The sequence below is a fragment of the Myotis nattereri genome, assembly GCF_964212035.1.
Source record: "Myotis nattereri genome assembly, chromosome: 2".
NCBI lineage: Eukaryota > Metazoa > Chordata > Mammalia > Chiroptera > Vespertilionidae > Myotis > Myotis nattereri.
Genome location: NC_138076.1, coordinates 193399782 through 193411973, shown reverse-complemented (window position 1 = coordinate 193411973; position 12192 = coordinate 193399782). Strand labels below are relative to the sequence as shown.

The following is a 12192-nucleotide window of genomic DNA, read 5'->3' as shown; positions in this document are numbered from 1 at the left end:
TCAAGCAGACATTCTTTTGTGATCATTTATTGATGAACATTATTAGTGAGTAATTGGGTAACTGGACTAACACTATTTGGTAGGTATTTCTGAGACTCTTCTGAGCTTTTCATCTTATTTATTTTCTGTACCTTTAATATCTTTAAAAAACCCATCCCCCTCCCCAAACAGGGTGGTTCTCCTTTTCCCCATTCTTTTTTCTTAAAAAATTCTTTATTGTTGAAAGTATTATATATGTTTCCTTTTTCCCCCATTGACCTCTCCCTGCCCACTTCCACACCCCAGCACAGGCCCTCATCCCTCTACTGTCTGTGTCCATTGGTTATGCTTTTATGCATGCATACAACTCCTTTGGTTGATCTCTTACTGCCCCCACCACCCCACCCCCACCTTCCCTCTGAGGTTTGATGGTGTGTTCGATGTTTCTGTGTCTTTGGATCTGTTTTTGCTCATCAGTTTATGTTGTTCATTATATTCCACAAATGAATGAGATCATGTAATATTTATCTTTCTCTGACTGGCTTATTTCGCTTAGCATAATCCTCTCCAGGTCCATCAATGCTGTTACAAATGGTAAGAGTTCTTTCTTTTTTTACAGCAGCCTAGTATTCCATTGTGTGTAAGTATCACAGTTTTTAATCCACTCATCTGCTGATGGGCACTTAGGCTGTTTCCAAAGCTTAGCTATTTGTAAATTGTGCTGCTATGAACATAGGGGTGCATATATTCTTTCTGATTGGTGTTTCTGATTTCTTGGGATATATTCCTAGAAGTGGGATTACTGGGTCAAATGGGAGTTCCATTTATATTTTTTTGTGTTTGTGTTTTTATTTCCATTCTTTCTCATTTCTATGAGCAATTCAGATCTACTTCTGATGGTCTGTTGGGAGAGGAGGGAAGGCGAGGGGAGGCGAGGGACGGGACTCAACTCGAGCATGTACCCTGACCCGGAATTGAACCGTGACCTCCTGGTTTATAGGGTGATGTTCAACCACTGTGCCACACTGGTTGAGCAAGCGGGTAACGTTTTATATATATATATATATATATATATATATATATATATATATATATATTCCAAATTGTTTTTTATTTGAGGCAGATTGAAAGAATTGGGGACATTAAAACTCACTGAGAGAAAAAGCCTTGATAAACAACAGCTCTTTGGTTAAAACCTGAGACATCACAGAGTTGGCATTAAAAGGTACTATTTTATTAAATAACATGACAGATAAAAATAGAGAGGGGGAGAGAGAGGTATTAATTTTAAGGAACTGGCTCGTGTGATTGTGGAACTGACCAATTCACAATCTGTAGGGCTGTAAACAGGATGGTTGTAGTCTTGACGCAGTTTCTCTGGGAAATCTCAGTTTCTCTTTTTAGTCCTTCATCTGGTTGGATGAGACCTACCCACATTATGATTGTAATCTCCTTTACTCAAAGTCAGCTGATTGTAGATGTTAATCACATTTACAAAATACCTTGACAGCAACATGTAGACTAGTGTTTGTCCAAATAATTGCACACCATTGCCTGGTTGGAGAGAGAGATTTAATAGGTCAATGATATATTTGAGTTTCAGTGGTAATAGTTGAAACCTGGCTGAGGATGACATTTCTAGAGAAAGGAGAGAAGAGTTTAAGAAGCCCAGAGAGGGTTGCAAAAGTAGAGCTGAGAGGAAAAAAGGGTCACAGAAAAAGAGACTATGAAGAAGTGCCTACAACTCACGATACACATACTAGTATTTGCTATTTTTCTCTATAACCTGATCCAATTTCAAATCCAAGACAGAATGATGTCATTGAAAGCACATCTGTAGTAATTGCCAAATGGAGTAAATTTTAGTTTGTATATTAGAATTCATTATTTTCTTCTCTAATTTTACTCTTAGTCTTTTGATTCTGGGTTCATATACTATGTCTTATCTAGAATAAAGAATTTTCCTAATAATAGTAAGAGATGCCTTAATGTGTTCAAATGATAGATTGTGATTTTGCTTTTTTCCTCCCAGAATAATTACCGTTGGGAAGGGACCTCACAAGAAAAATGAATCAACCACTTTATTTATGATTCCCTGTTAATTAGCTTTGTCTAGACCTGTGGTTGGCATACCACCTGCGGGCGCGCATGTACAGTGTGGTTGAAACTTCGTGGCCCATGCGTAGAAATCGATATTTTGTGGGAGAGCCGGTATTTTGTGGAAGAGCCACACTCAAGAGGCCAAAGAGCCGCATGTGGCTTGCAAGCCGCGGTTTGCCGAGCTGCAATTTGCCGACCACTGGTCTAGACTGTTTGAAGATGACAGTGATTTGTTAAAAATGGTGTGCCCATCAGAAGTTTACATGGGAATACTGGCTCTAATATAAAAGTAAATTCTCTTTGAATTTCTTTTTATTTCAGAACTCTTTTAGCAGTTTATTAGTAGCATTTATTTGATATTGATATATACATTGTTTTTCTTGATACTCTGAGAGAAATAAATAGAGTATGGAAACTATTTCATCTGAGTTTATATTCTAAGAGGAGAGATTATATTCTTGTGTATATATGAACATTTGCAAATGTTGGAGAGTAAACACTTACAGATATCTTATTGGGTCACTAAACTTACTCCTTTAAATGTCAGGGGAAAAAAAACCCCCACTTTATTTTATAGACTCTTTTCTGTGTTTAAAAATAGTGGTTATAATTTGAACTTTTTTAAAAAAAAGACTTGGGGCTATAATTTTTTGTGTGTATAGATTTGGGCTTCTGGATTGTTCACTGTTATGCTTTTGACTTATTCTTTTTTTTTTTTTTTTTTTTTTTTGCATATAAGCAGCAGTAATTAATTTCACACAGTTCTCAAATCTGGAAGTCCAAGATCATGGTGCCAGCCTGGTCAGATTTTGGCCAGAATCCTCTTCCAGGTTGCAGACTGTCAGTTTCTCATTGTATCTTCACATGGTAGAATCTGCTTTTCACTTCTTACAAGCTTTTTTGTCTTTTCTTTTTCCTTGATGTTAGTGGATGGGAAAAATAGAAAAGTAGATGTTTTAAAATAATGGTTAGGGCAGTGGTTCTCAACCTTCTGGCCCTTTAAAACAGTTCCTCATGTTGTGACCCAACCATAAAATTATTTTCATTGCTACTTCATAACTGTAATGTTGCTACTGTTATGAACGTAATGTAAATATCTGATATGCAGGATGGTCTTAGGTGACCCCTGTGAAAGGGTCGTTCGACCCCCAAAGAGGTCGTGACCCACAGGTTGAGAAACGCTGGGTTAGGGGGAAAAGGCCATCAGAGGAGGTGCCACCTATTGGTCTCTTTCTGGGCCACAGGAAGGCATTGTTGCCAGGCCATGGGAGTGGGGGTGGGGATGATGAGCCTCTGCCCTTGGGGCTGGAGAGTCTTAACCTGAGAATTTTTTGGGCCTGGTTAGACGTGAATCACAGTGGAATAGTCTTAAAAAGGCGAGCAGCCTCCTCAGCAGCAGCCCTGAGCGCCAAGGATGGCCAGCCTCTCATCTTCTGGAAACAGGAGTGGGCCATTGGGTGGAGGAGAGGTTGTTCCCTTTCATTTCCTGCCAATAAACTGGTCTCAGGGGATCACTAAAATTATAGTGGATTAAAAAATCTGGACAGGTGTCACTTAAAGATACCAGTACCAATGAAACAATAATTAGCAAGCTGAAGGTTGTTAAGTAGTAGTTGTGTCCTTTACAGACTGAGGATGTCATCTACTTGGTGTACAGAAATAGAGAGTTGGAACACACTATTGCATACCTCTATGAGTCTTTACATGAAAATTAAGGTATAACGCAAGAATCTTTTGAAGCTGATAAAGAAAATGTATTCCACATGACCAAAGATGCCTCAGTTCCCAGTTCCTGCCATTTTCGCCTACCATTTAGGCAGGCTTTGAGAAACCACAGCCGTTGACACTGATGTCAGACCTCTTCAATGCAGCCTCTACTTCTTTCACAGAGTTTCCTTCTGTAGGGAGAGAGAGCATCCTTTCAGTTCCAGATTCTGGGGTGCAGGCATCCCTTCTGAAAGGATGTATTCCCGTTGTAGCAAGTGAATTGATAACTTCAGCTTTGCTTCACTTCTCGAAGACAGGGAGGGAACATCATTTTCTTTGTTTGAACCCTAGGATCAAGAGACTTTGAGCCCATTAAAAAGAAAATGAAAGCCTAGCTGGTTTGACTCAGTGGAGAGAGCATTGGACTGTGGACTGGAAGGTTCTGGGTTCGATTCCGGGCAAGGGCACTGTTGTAACATATCCCGCGAAACACAGAAGGATGCCTCAAGAAGTCAAATTAAAGAGTCACATTTATTGCAATCCGGGACTATGAGGGGTCATTTCCCAAATCTCATAGTAACAAGATGGTCGCAGCTCCAGGGTTATATAGGCAAAAAAAATCACAAAGGTATTGATTACATCCCAGGGTTTGGAATGAGGAACCTAGTTCGGAAAAAAAGCAGTTTACAGAAGCAATTAAGCATGTTAATTATAGATTTGGGTCTCGGGGTCATTGAATTGACAGAAATACATTATCTAGAGCCTTTGGGTAACCTGGGTTAAACTTAGGCATGTTATCTAAAGTACAGTTTTGGGTCTAGAGCCCTCTGACCTTGGGATAATTGTGCTGTCCTTCCCAAGTGAAGGAAAAATGTGCTTTCTAAGACCAGTATGACCACAACCCATGGGATATTCACATTACAATCAATAAGGCATTTAATCGAATGGGATGATTTATATAATTCAGAAAATCAAAATAATTTGTCCATTGTTAAACAAAGCAAATAGGTACATAAGCCAAACAGCAGGGTTAAAGTTAAACTATAATTTCTACCTGAGATGGTTGCTACCATACTTCACACATACTTGGATTGTGGGCTTGACCCCCCAGTAGGGGGCATGCAGGAGGCAGCTGAACAATGATGTTTCTGTCTCATCATTGATGTTTCTCTATCTCTCCCCCTCTCCCTTCCTCTCTGAAATCAATAAAAATATATTTTAAAAAAAAGAAAATGAAAGGAGATAGAGAGCCTAATCTGAACCTGCAGTTGTTTGTTGCATACCAGTATAGAAACACCCAAACCTTTTGTGGCCATGAAGTCAGACAAGATGGGATGCTCATGTGCATCATCTGTCGGGATTGCTGCACAGCAGTGTGAGGTTGCAGTCTTGGAGTGCTTTTATTGTATGACTAGAATCACTGAAAATACCATGGGTGTTACTGTTGCAGCCTGGGCATTTTCTGAGAGCTGACATAGAAGTATCGGCAGAATGTTCCTGCTTTCCAGTTGCCCGTGGCTGTAACATCTCATCCTGATTTCTCTTGGGGCCATAACGGCTGTGCAGTTTATACAATGAAATTCAACCATTGGTGAACAGATGATGTTCAAGAACTAAATGTCAGGGGAGGCACAGACATAGCTTTGGAGTTTTGGAAGTCAAGGACAGGGTGTTTCAAAATCTACCCAATATAAACTTTTTAAGGGCATTCTTATAGTTTTATCTCTCAAGGGCAACTGGGATCTCTATATTGGGTACTCTGGTGTGACTTTTGTGGATCTTTTTCTCCTGAGTGAGACCCTTCCTAGTGGCCTGGAAGACTCTGTAAGGCCACATCCTGTCTTCCCAGTGTGTAAGTTGAGTTATTACCATATCTTACCTAGGACGCTAGTGGGTATGTTCTTGATCACAGCTATGGAAAAAGGGTACAGAGAGCCAAGAGGCTCGGCATGAGGCATCCTCTTTGCTGGTTACTTGGGTCTTGGCCTGGTGTGTCACCACAGCTGAGAGCTCCTCCCTCCCTTGTGTTTCCATAGCTGCAAGCCCTCTCTCTTCTGTGTATCTCCCACGTTATGTTATTTCTTCCCTGCTTTCCAGTGACTGATGCCTTTGAGCCCATACATAGGTCATGGGGCAGGCATGGCAGGTCAAGGTGTGTGTGTGTGTGTGTGTGTGTGTGTGTGTGTGTGTCTGTCTGTCTGTCTCTGTCTTTCCCACCATGTTCTGGTCTTAATCATGTGCGCATCTGTGGAGTAGGCCCTTCTGGCTGAGACCCTGGAGAGGGTGTGAATGGTGCCTGAGGAACCAGTTTCAGCTGCGGGGATGCTGGAGGCCATCCATTTGTATGGCCATTGTTGCCTCTAATCCTTGCCCTTGTTCTTTCCTTCTGTGTTAGGTTTGCCTATCATCTGGAATAGTACTGGAAAAGAAAGTTTTCTTTTGTTATGTTTGTTAGTAAAGCTTACAAGTTTTCATTTCTCAGAAAATGATTTTCAACTGCTGTCTTGCTCATGATATAAACTCTGAGAAGCAAAACTCTACTTGCAGAAGTCCTTTTTTTGTGTTCTAGTAAACAAGCTGTGTTTACTTTTAAGAATTCTATTTAAAGAAAGAATAAAAACACTGAATAAAAGCATGCTTCCTGATTGAAATAAACAAATTTTAGTGAATGGACTTTGGCATTTATTTTGTTTTTTAAAGTTTTTTTTTCTACATTCTCAAATTAGTGATTAAAGTTGCTGTGTAAAATTACTTCAGTGTTGATGCTCATCCAGTAATGTTGGTGCTACTATCTCATTTTTTAAAATGTCTATAAAAATGTTTATAATAAAATATACATATAACCAAATAAGGAAAGAAAATTCAATAAACTACAGATACATGAATATATATGACAGGAACTTACAGTGATGGGAGAGCTATGGGAATATATTATTGATAATTGCAGTCTCTATTTTGTATCAAGAAGGGACTTGCATTTTGTGGGAGGGGATAAATCAGTAGGTGATCAGATTAGAGTATATCCTGGACCCATGGTTGGCAAACTGCGGCTCGTGAGCCACATGCAGCTCTTTGGCCCCTTGAGTCTGGCTCTTCCTAAGCCTTAGGAGTACCCTAATTAAGTTAATAATGTACCTACCTATATAGTTTAAGTTTAAAAAATTTGGCTCTCAAAAGAAATTTCAGTTGTACTGTTGATATTTGGCTCTGTTGACTAATGAATTTGCTGACCGCTGTCCTAAACAATATATAATATTAGAGGCCTGGTGCACGAAATTTGTGCGGGGGGGTGGGGTGGGGGCAGTCCCTCAGCCCGGCCTGCAATGATGCCAGACACCCCTCCCTCCACGTGCCTGTCCGCCCCCCCAGCCCCCGCCACTATGGGCGCTGCCATCTTTTTCATGGAGTGATGGTTAATTTGCATATTACTCTTTTATTAGGATAGGGGATGGCATTGAAAGTTTCTGATAAGTGACCTGTTGTAATTATATAACTGCAGTGCTAGCTTCCCCAGTGGGAAATGGAGAAATCTTATTTCAGGGGAGGTTATCAGTTTCCATATTTCTAGTGGTACAAATATTTTTAATTTGAATGAAAGGGGAAAAGTCATATTACCCTATTAACCTGCTTGTGTAGTTAGTATGAATTACAGCATTTATTGGGTGAAAGCCAGAAATTAAATAGACTTCTTGATTTGTATGTTTATTTTCTCTTCCATCTAGAAAGAGTTTACATCCAGGAAGAAATAATCCAGGAAAAGGAAGAATAAGCAGGTCAAGATGTGTAGCTCCGTGGCTGCCAAGTTGTGGTTTTTGACAGATCGTCGAATCAGGGAAGACTATCCACAAAAAGAGATCTTACGAGCATTAAAGGCCAAATGTTGTGAGGAGGAACTGGACTTTAGGGCCGTGGTGATGGATGAGGTAGTGCTGACAATCGAGCAAGGAAACCTGGGTAAGTCTTTAAGTAATTTTGTAGATTTTTACTTGGAATATGGTGACACTGCATGTTTCAGGAATAATTACGACAGAGGCATATTTAAGAGCCTTCGCATACTAAGTATTACCTAATCTTAAACTCTAGCATATGTTCTGGAAGAAATGGAAACACCAGTATTTATTAAATCCCTTATTGTATTATTTAGGAAAATAGTTGGGAGGGAAATTAAAGATAACCTACTAGTTTCCTTCTGTTATTACTGTCTTTTAGTTTTAAAATACCTTATAATCCATGGGGGGGGGGGCAGTCCTTGTAGTAAATTAAAAATCCATGTGTGATTCACTTTTTATTTAATATTTTTATTGGTTTTTAGAGAGGGGGAAGAGAGAGGGATAGAGAGAAACATCAGTGAGAGAGGACCATCATCAATAGGCTGACTCCTGCAGGGCTCCCACTGGGGATTGAGCATACTGGTTTGGTGGTAATGAACTCCTTTAGCTTTTTTTTGTCTGTGAAGCTCTTTATCTGACCTTCCATTCAAAATGATAGCTTTGCTGGGTAGAGTAATCTTGATTGCAGGTCCTTGCTATTCATCATTTTGAATATTTCTTGCCACTCCCTTCTGGCCTGCAAAGTTTGTGTTGAGAAATAAGCTGACAGTTGCATGGGTGCTCCCTTTAGGTAACTAACTGCTCTTCTCTTGCTCCTTTTAAGATTCTCTCTTTATCTTTAACCCTTGGCATTTTAATTATGATGTGTCTTGGTGTGGGCCTCTTTGGGTTCCTCTTGTTTGGGACTCTCTGTGCTTCCTGGACTTATACTAGTAAGTCTATTATTTCACCAGGTAGGGGAAGCTTTTTGTCATTATTTCTTCAAATAGGTTTTCAATATGTTGCACTCCCTCTTCTCCTTCTGGTGCCCCCATAATGCGAATTATGGTATGCTTGACGTTGTTTGTCCCAAGGGCTCCTTACACTATCTTCATATTTTTCTTTTTGCTCTTCTAATTGGGTGTTTTTTGCTTCCTCATATTCCAAATCCTTGATTTGATTCTTGGAATCCTCTACTCTATTGTTGAATCCCTGTAAATTATTCTTTATTTCAGTTAGTGTATGCTTAATTTCTGATTTTTTGTCTTTGACATTTTCATCCTTGAAAGTCTCACCAAGTCCCTTGAAGCTCTTATTAAGTCCCTTGAAGCTCTCATTAAGATCCTTGAGTAACCTTATAACCATTGTTTTGAACTCTGTATCCAGTAGTTTGCTTTTTTCCATTTCTTTCATTTGTAACATGTTTTTTTTGTCTCCGCATTTTGACTGCTTTCCTGTGTTTGTTTCTATGTATTAGGCAGAGCTGTTACTGGTATGTTGCCTGGAATTGGTAGAGTGGCCTTGTGTAATTAATAGATGTCCTTTAGAGCCTAGTGGCTAAGCCTCCCCAGTCACCCGAGTTGGGCACTCTAGGTGCGCCTCTGTGTGGGCTGTGTGCTGCAGAGTTTTGTTGTAGTTGAGCCTTGATTGGTGTCACTGGGAGGAATTGGCCTCCAGGCCAATTGGTTGTGAGGACCAGCTGCATCTATAGTGGAGGAGACACCCCTATGGAGCAGGACTTGCTCAGCATCTACCTCTTGAGTGTGTCACTTGTGGATGCATAGAGTTGTAATCTGGTATGGTCTGAAGCTGTCCACCAGATGCCCTGGCTCGGGCCTCCAGGGAGGTGAAAAATCAGCCACTGCCTGGGGCCACTGGATATGAGCTACAGAGAGATCTACAGATGGCTGCTATTTGTATTGGGCTAAGAAGTTCCCAGGTGAGGCCCAGCTGTGAGGCAAGGCAGGCTGGTGCTAGTGCAGGGTCTTGGGCCTTTTATTGATTGGTTTGGGTCATGCTGGCTCCAGCTGCTGCTTGTTTAAGAGATTTTTTAGCAAAGTTTGAAGCCTGAGCCAGGACAGGCCACTCATAAAGAAAAGCAGCTGCAAACAGCTTTGGTGGGGCTGCAAATTGGATGGGGTGAGTTCTCAGGGAATCACCAGGGCAGAGTGAACAATGTGGGGCACACTGATGGAAACTCAGATGTGCCCGCCAGTCAGCTCTGCGATGGGAGAGGTCCAGCACAAGAATGATAACTCCTGTGAGTATCCTTGTCTGGGAGAAAGCTGCCCCCAAGTTCCTGCCCCAATGCCAGACAGTCCAGTTCTTCCCTGTATGTCCCTGGATTCCCCCAAAGCCACTGTCTGGCACTGGACTGCAAAGGAATGGAGACTGTGTAAGTTTCGTCCACGGGCCTTTTAAGAGGAACACCTGGGACTCCAGCAGTCTCACTCAGCCACAATTCCTACTGGTTTTTATAGCTAAAAGTTATGGGGACTTCTCTTCCCAGTCTGGAACTCTGGTCTGGGGGGTCTGGTGTAGGGATAGGACCCCCTGCTTCTCACAGGAGGCCTTGGACATATCCCTCCTGATTAAAGAAATGTGGGTATTGGACCAGCCTGTTTGGCACGCCTCTGCCCCTCCTACCAGTCTCAATACGCTTTCTTCTTTACTGTTGTTGTTGTAGGACTTCCATTCAGCCAGATTTCAGGTGGTTCTGATGATGGTTGTTCTGTATTCTAGTTGTAATTTTGATGTGGTTGTGGGAGGCAGCCAGTGCTTACCTATGCCACCACCTTGGTTCTCTTTTTCAGTCTCTTTTAATAATACTTTGTAGGCTTGAGGGCGCGGGCCAGGACCGTCCGCTGAGGCCATGTTAGTGCGGGGCGGTCTCATCCCTCTGCAGGGCACGAAGCGAGGCTCTGGGAAAGAGAAACCGGGAGAGGAAAAGAAGGGCGCGGATGGCGTCGGGGCGCCCCGAGGAGCTGTGGGAGGCCGTGGTCGGGGCTGCTGAGCGCTTCCGGGCCCACACAGGCATGGAGCTGGTGCTGCTGACGGCTGCGCCGCCCCCGCCACCCCTGCCTGGCCCCTGCGCCTATGCAGCCCATGGCCGCGGGGCTCTGGCTGAGGCTGCCCGCCACTGCCTCCAGGACATCGCCCTGGCCCACCGGGCTGCCGCTGCTGCCCGGCCCCCCATCCCTCCACCAGCACCACAGCCACCCAGCCCTGTCGGGAGCCCATCCCAGCTTGCCCTGCCCAGGGAGGAAGACAAGGAGGAGGAGGACGAGCTGACAGAGACGGAGCCCTCTGGGGAGCGGCTGGGCGTCAGCGATAACGGAGGGCTCTTTGTGATGGACGAGGATGCCACGCTCCAGGACCTGCCCCCCTTCTGCGAGTCGGACCCCGAGAGCACAGACGACGGCAGCCTGAGCGAGGAGACCCCCACTAGCCTCTCCGCCTACGCCGTGCCCCCGGCCTCAGCCCTGCCCACACAGCAGTACGCCAGGTCCCTGCCTGTGTCCGTGCCCATCTGGACCTTCAAGGAAAAGAGGACAGAAGCACGGTCATCGGATGAAGAGAACGGGCCGCCCTCCTCCCCAGACCTGGACCGCATCGCGGCGAGCATGCGCGCGCTGGTGATGCGGGAGGCCGAGGACACCCAGGTCTTCGGGGACCTGCCACGACCTCGACTAAACACCAGCGACTTCCAGAAGCTGATACGGAAATACTGAGGCCCCGGAGACAGCCTCTGGCCCCGTGTCCGCCGGTCCTACACTACACCCCGCCCCCCGCCCCCCCAGGCCCGCCAATCGGAGTCCCATCCCTTCCAGCCTTCCACCCCCTTCTGCGCCAGGCGCGGGGCCTGTCCAGCGCTCCACAGGCTGTCGCCCCTTTTCCTGCCCAGCGACAGATCGTTTCTATTAAGGGACTGGCTTGCTCTCCAATCGGGAGTGGCTAGTTCTAAACCCTAAATGGGTGGACTCGCGTCGTTTTCTGCCTAGCGACAAGGGCTTTGCTCGCACGGCATTGGCTCTAACCCTGTAAAGAGCGTAGCCAAGGCCCAGGATTGGGTGGTGGCACTCCACTTCAGACGGTGAATGGGCAGCTTCATTTGATTGGCTGGAGCCCTGTAAAGGTCTACACCAATCTGCCAGTCACCACGGGCCCTTCCTAAATTCTTCTACCTGATTGGGTCCAGCCTCCTGGGGGCGTGGCCAAGCCCTTCTGTGCCCAGGATGAGCCTGTGACCTTAAATTTAGGTTCTTGACACTACAGGGGCTAAGGTTTTTTTACTAAGTCCTGACAGCTGGGCTCTGGCCCCTCAGGGATGGCCCGGCCCTGCCCTGCACCTGACACTCACTGGGTCCATCCCGTAACAGCCTGCCAATCGGAAGCCTGTCCTTCCATCCAGGACGTCCCCGGCTCCCGCCCTCTCCCCTTCCCCCACAGGTGCCTTAAAGGGCCCTTGTCCACCCAAGGTGGGGGCAGGGGCCCTCACTCTCCGGCCCTGATGTCGGGGGGAGTTGGGGGGTGGGGATCGCGAGTTGGGAGGGGCGCTCTGAGATTAAAGAGTTTTACCGCTGTTACATGAAAAAAA

General features: G+C 44.5%; 2 protein-coding genes across 8 annotated transcripts in view; both read left to right on the top strand.

Moving 5' to 3' along the window:
- RIMKLB (ribosomal modification protein rimK like family member B) overlaps positions 1-12192 on the top strand; it is a 39443-nt gene that overhangs the window by 8383 nt on the left and 18868 nt on the right. For all 7 annotated transcript variants that reach the window (XR_013995454.1, XR_013995455.1, XR_013995456.1 and 4 more), the window contains exon 2: positions 7509-7740. Coding sequence is in view for 2 of the 7 variants with exons in the window: in XM_081081200.1 (XP_080937326.1) it covers positions 7566-7740 (175 nt within the window). In the remaining 5 variants the exon portion in view is untranslated. The remainder of the gene's footprint in view (positions 1-7508; positions 7741-12192) is intronic.
- On the top strand, positions 10456-12179 carry LOC308511214 (proline-rich AKT1 substrate 1-like). The gene has a single exon (XM_081081224.1). The coding sequence runs from the start codon at positions 10556-10558 to the stop codon at positions 11324-11326; it is 771 nt and encodes a 256-aa protein (XP_080937350.1). The 5' UTR covers positions 10456-10555; the 3' UTR covers positions 11327-12179.

What these genes read in the sequence shown, in the direction of transcription:
- LOC308511214 (XM_081081224.1), top strand. Translation starts at nt 10,556, where the DNA reads ATGGCGTCGGGGCGCCCCGAGGAGCTGTGGGAGGCCGTGGTCGGGGCT.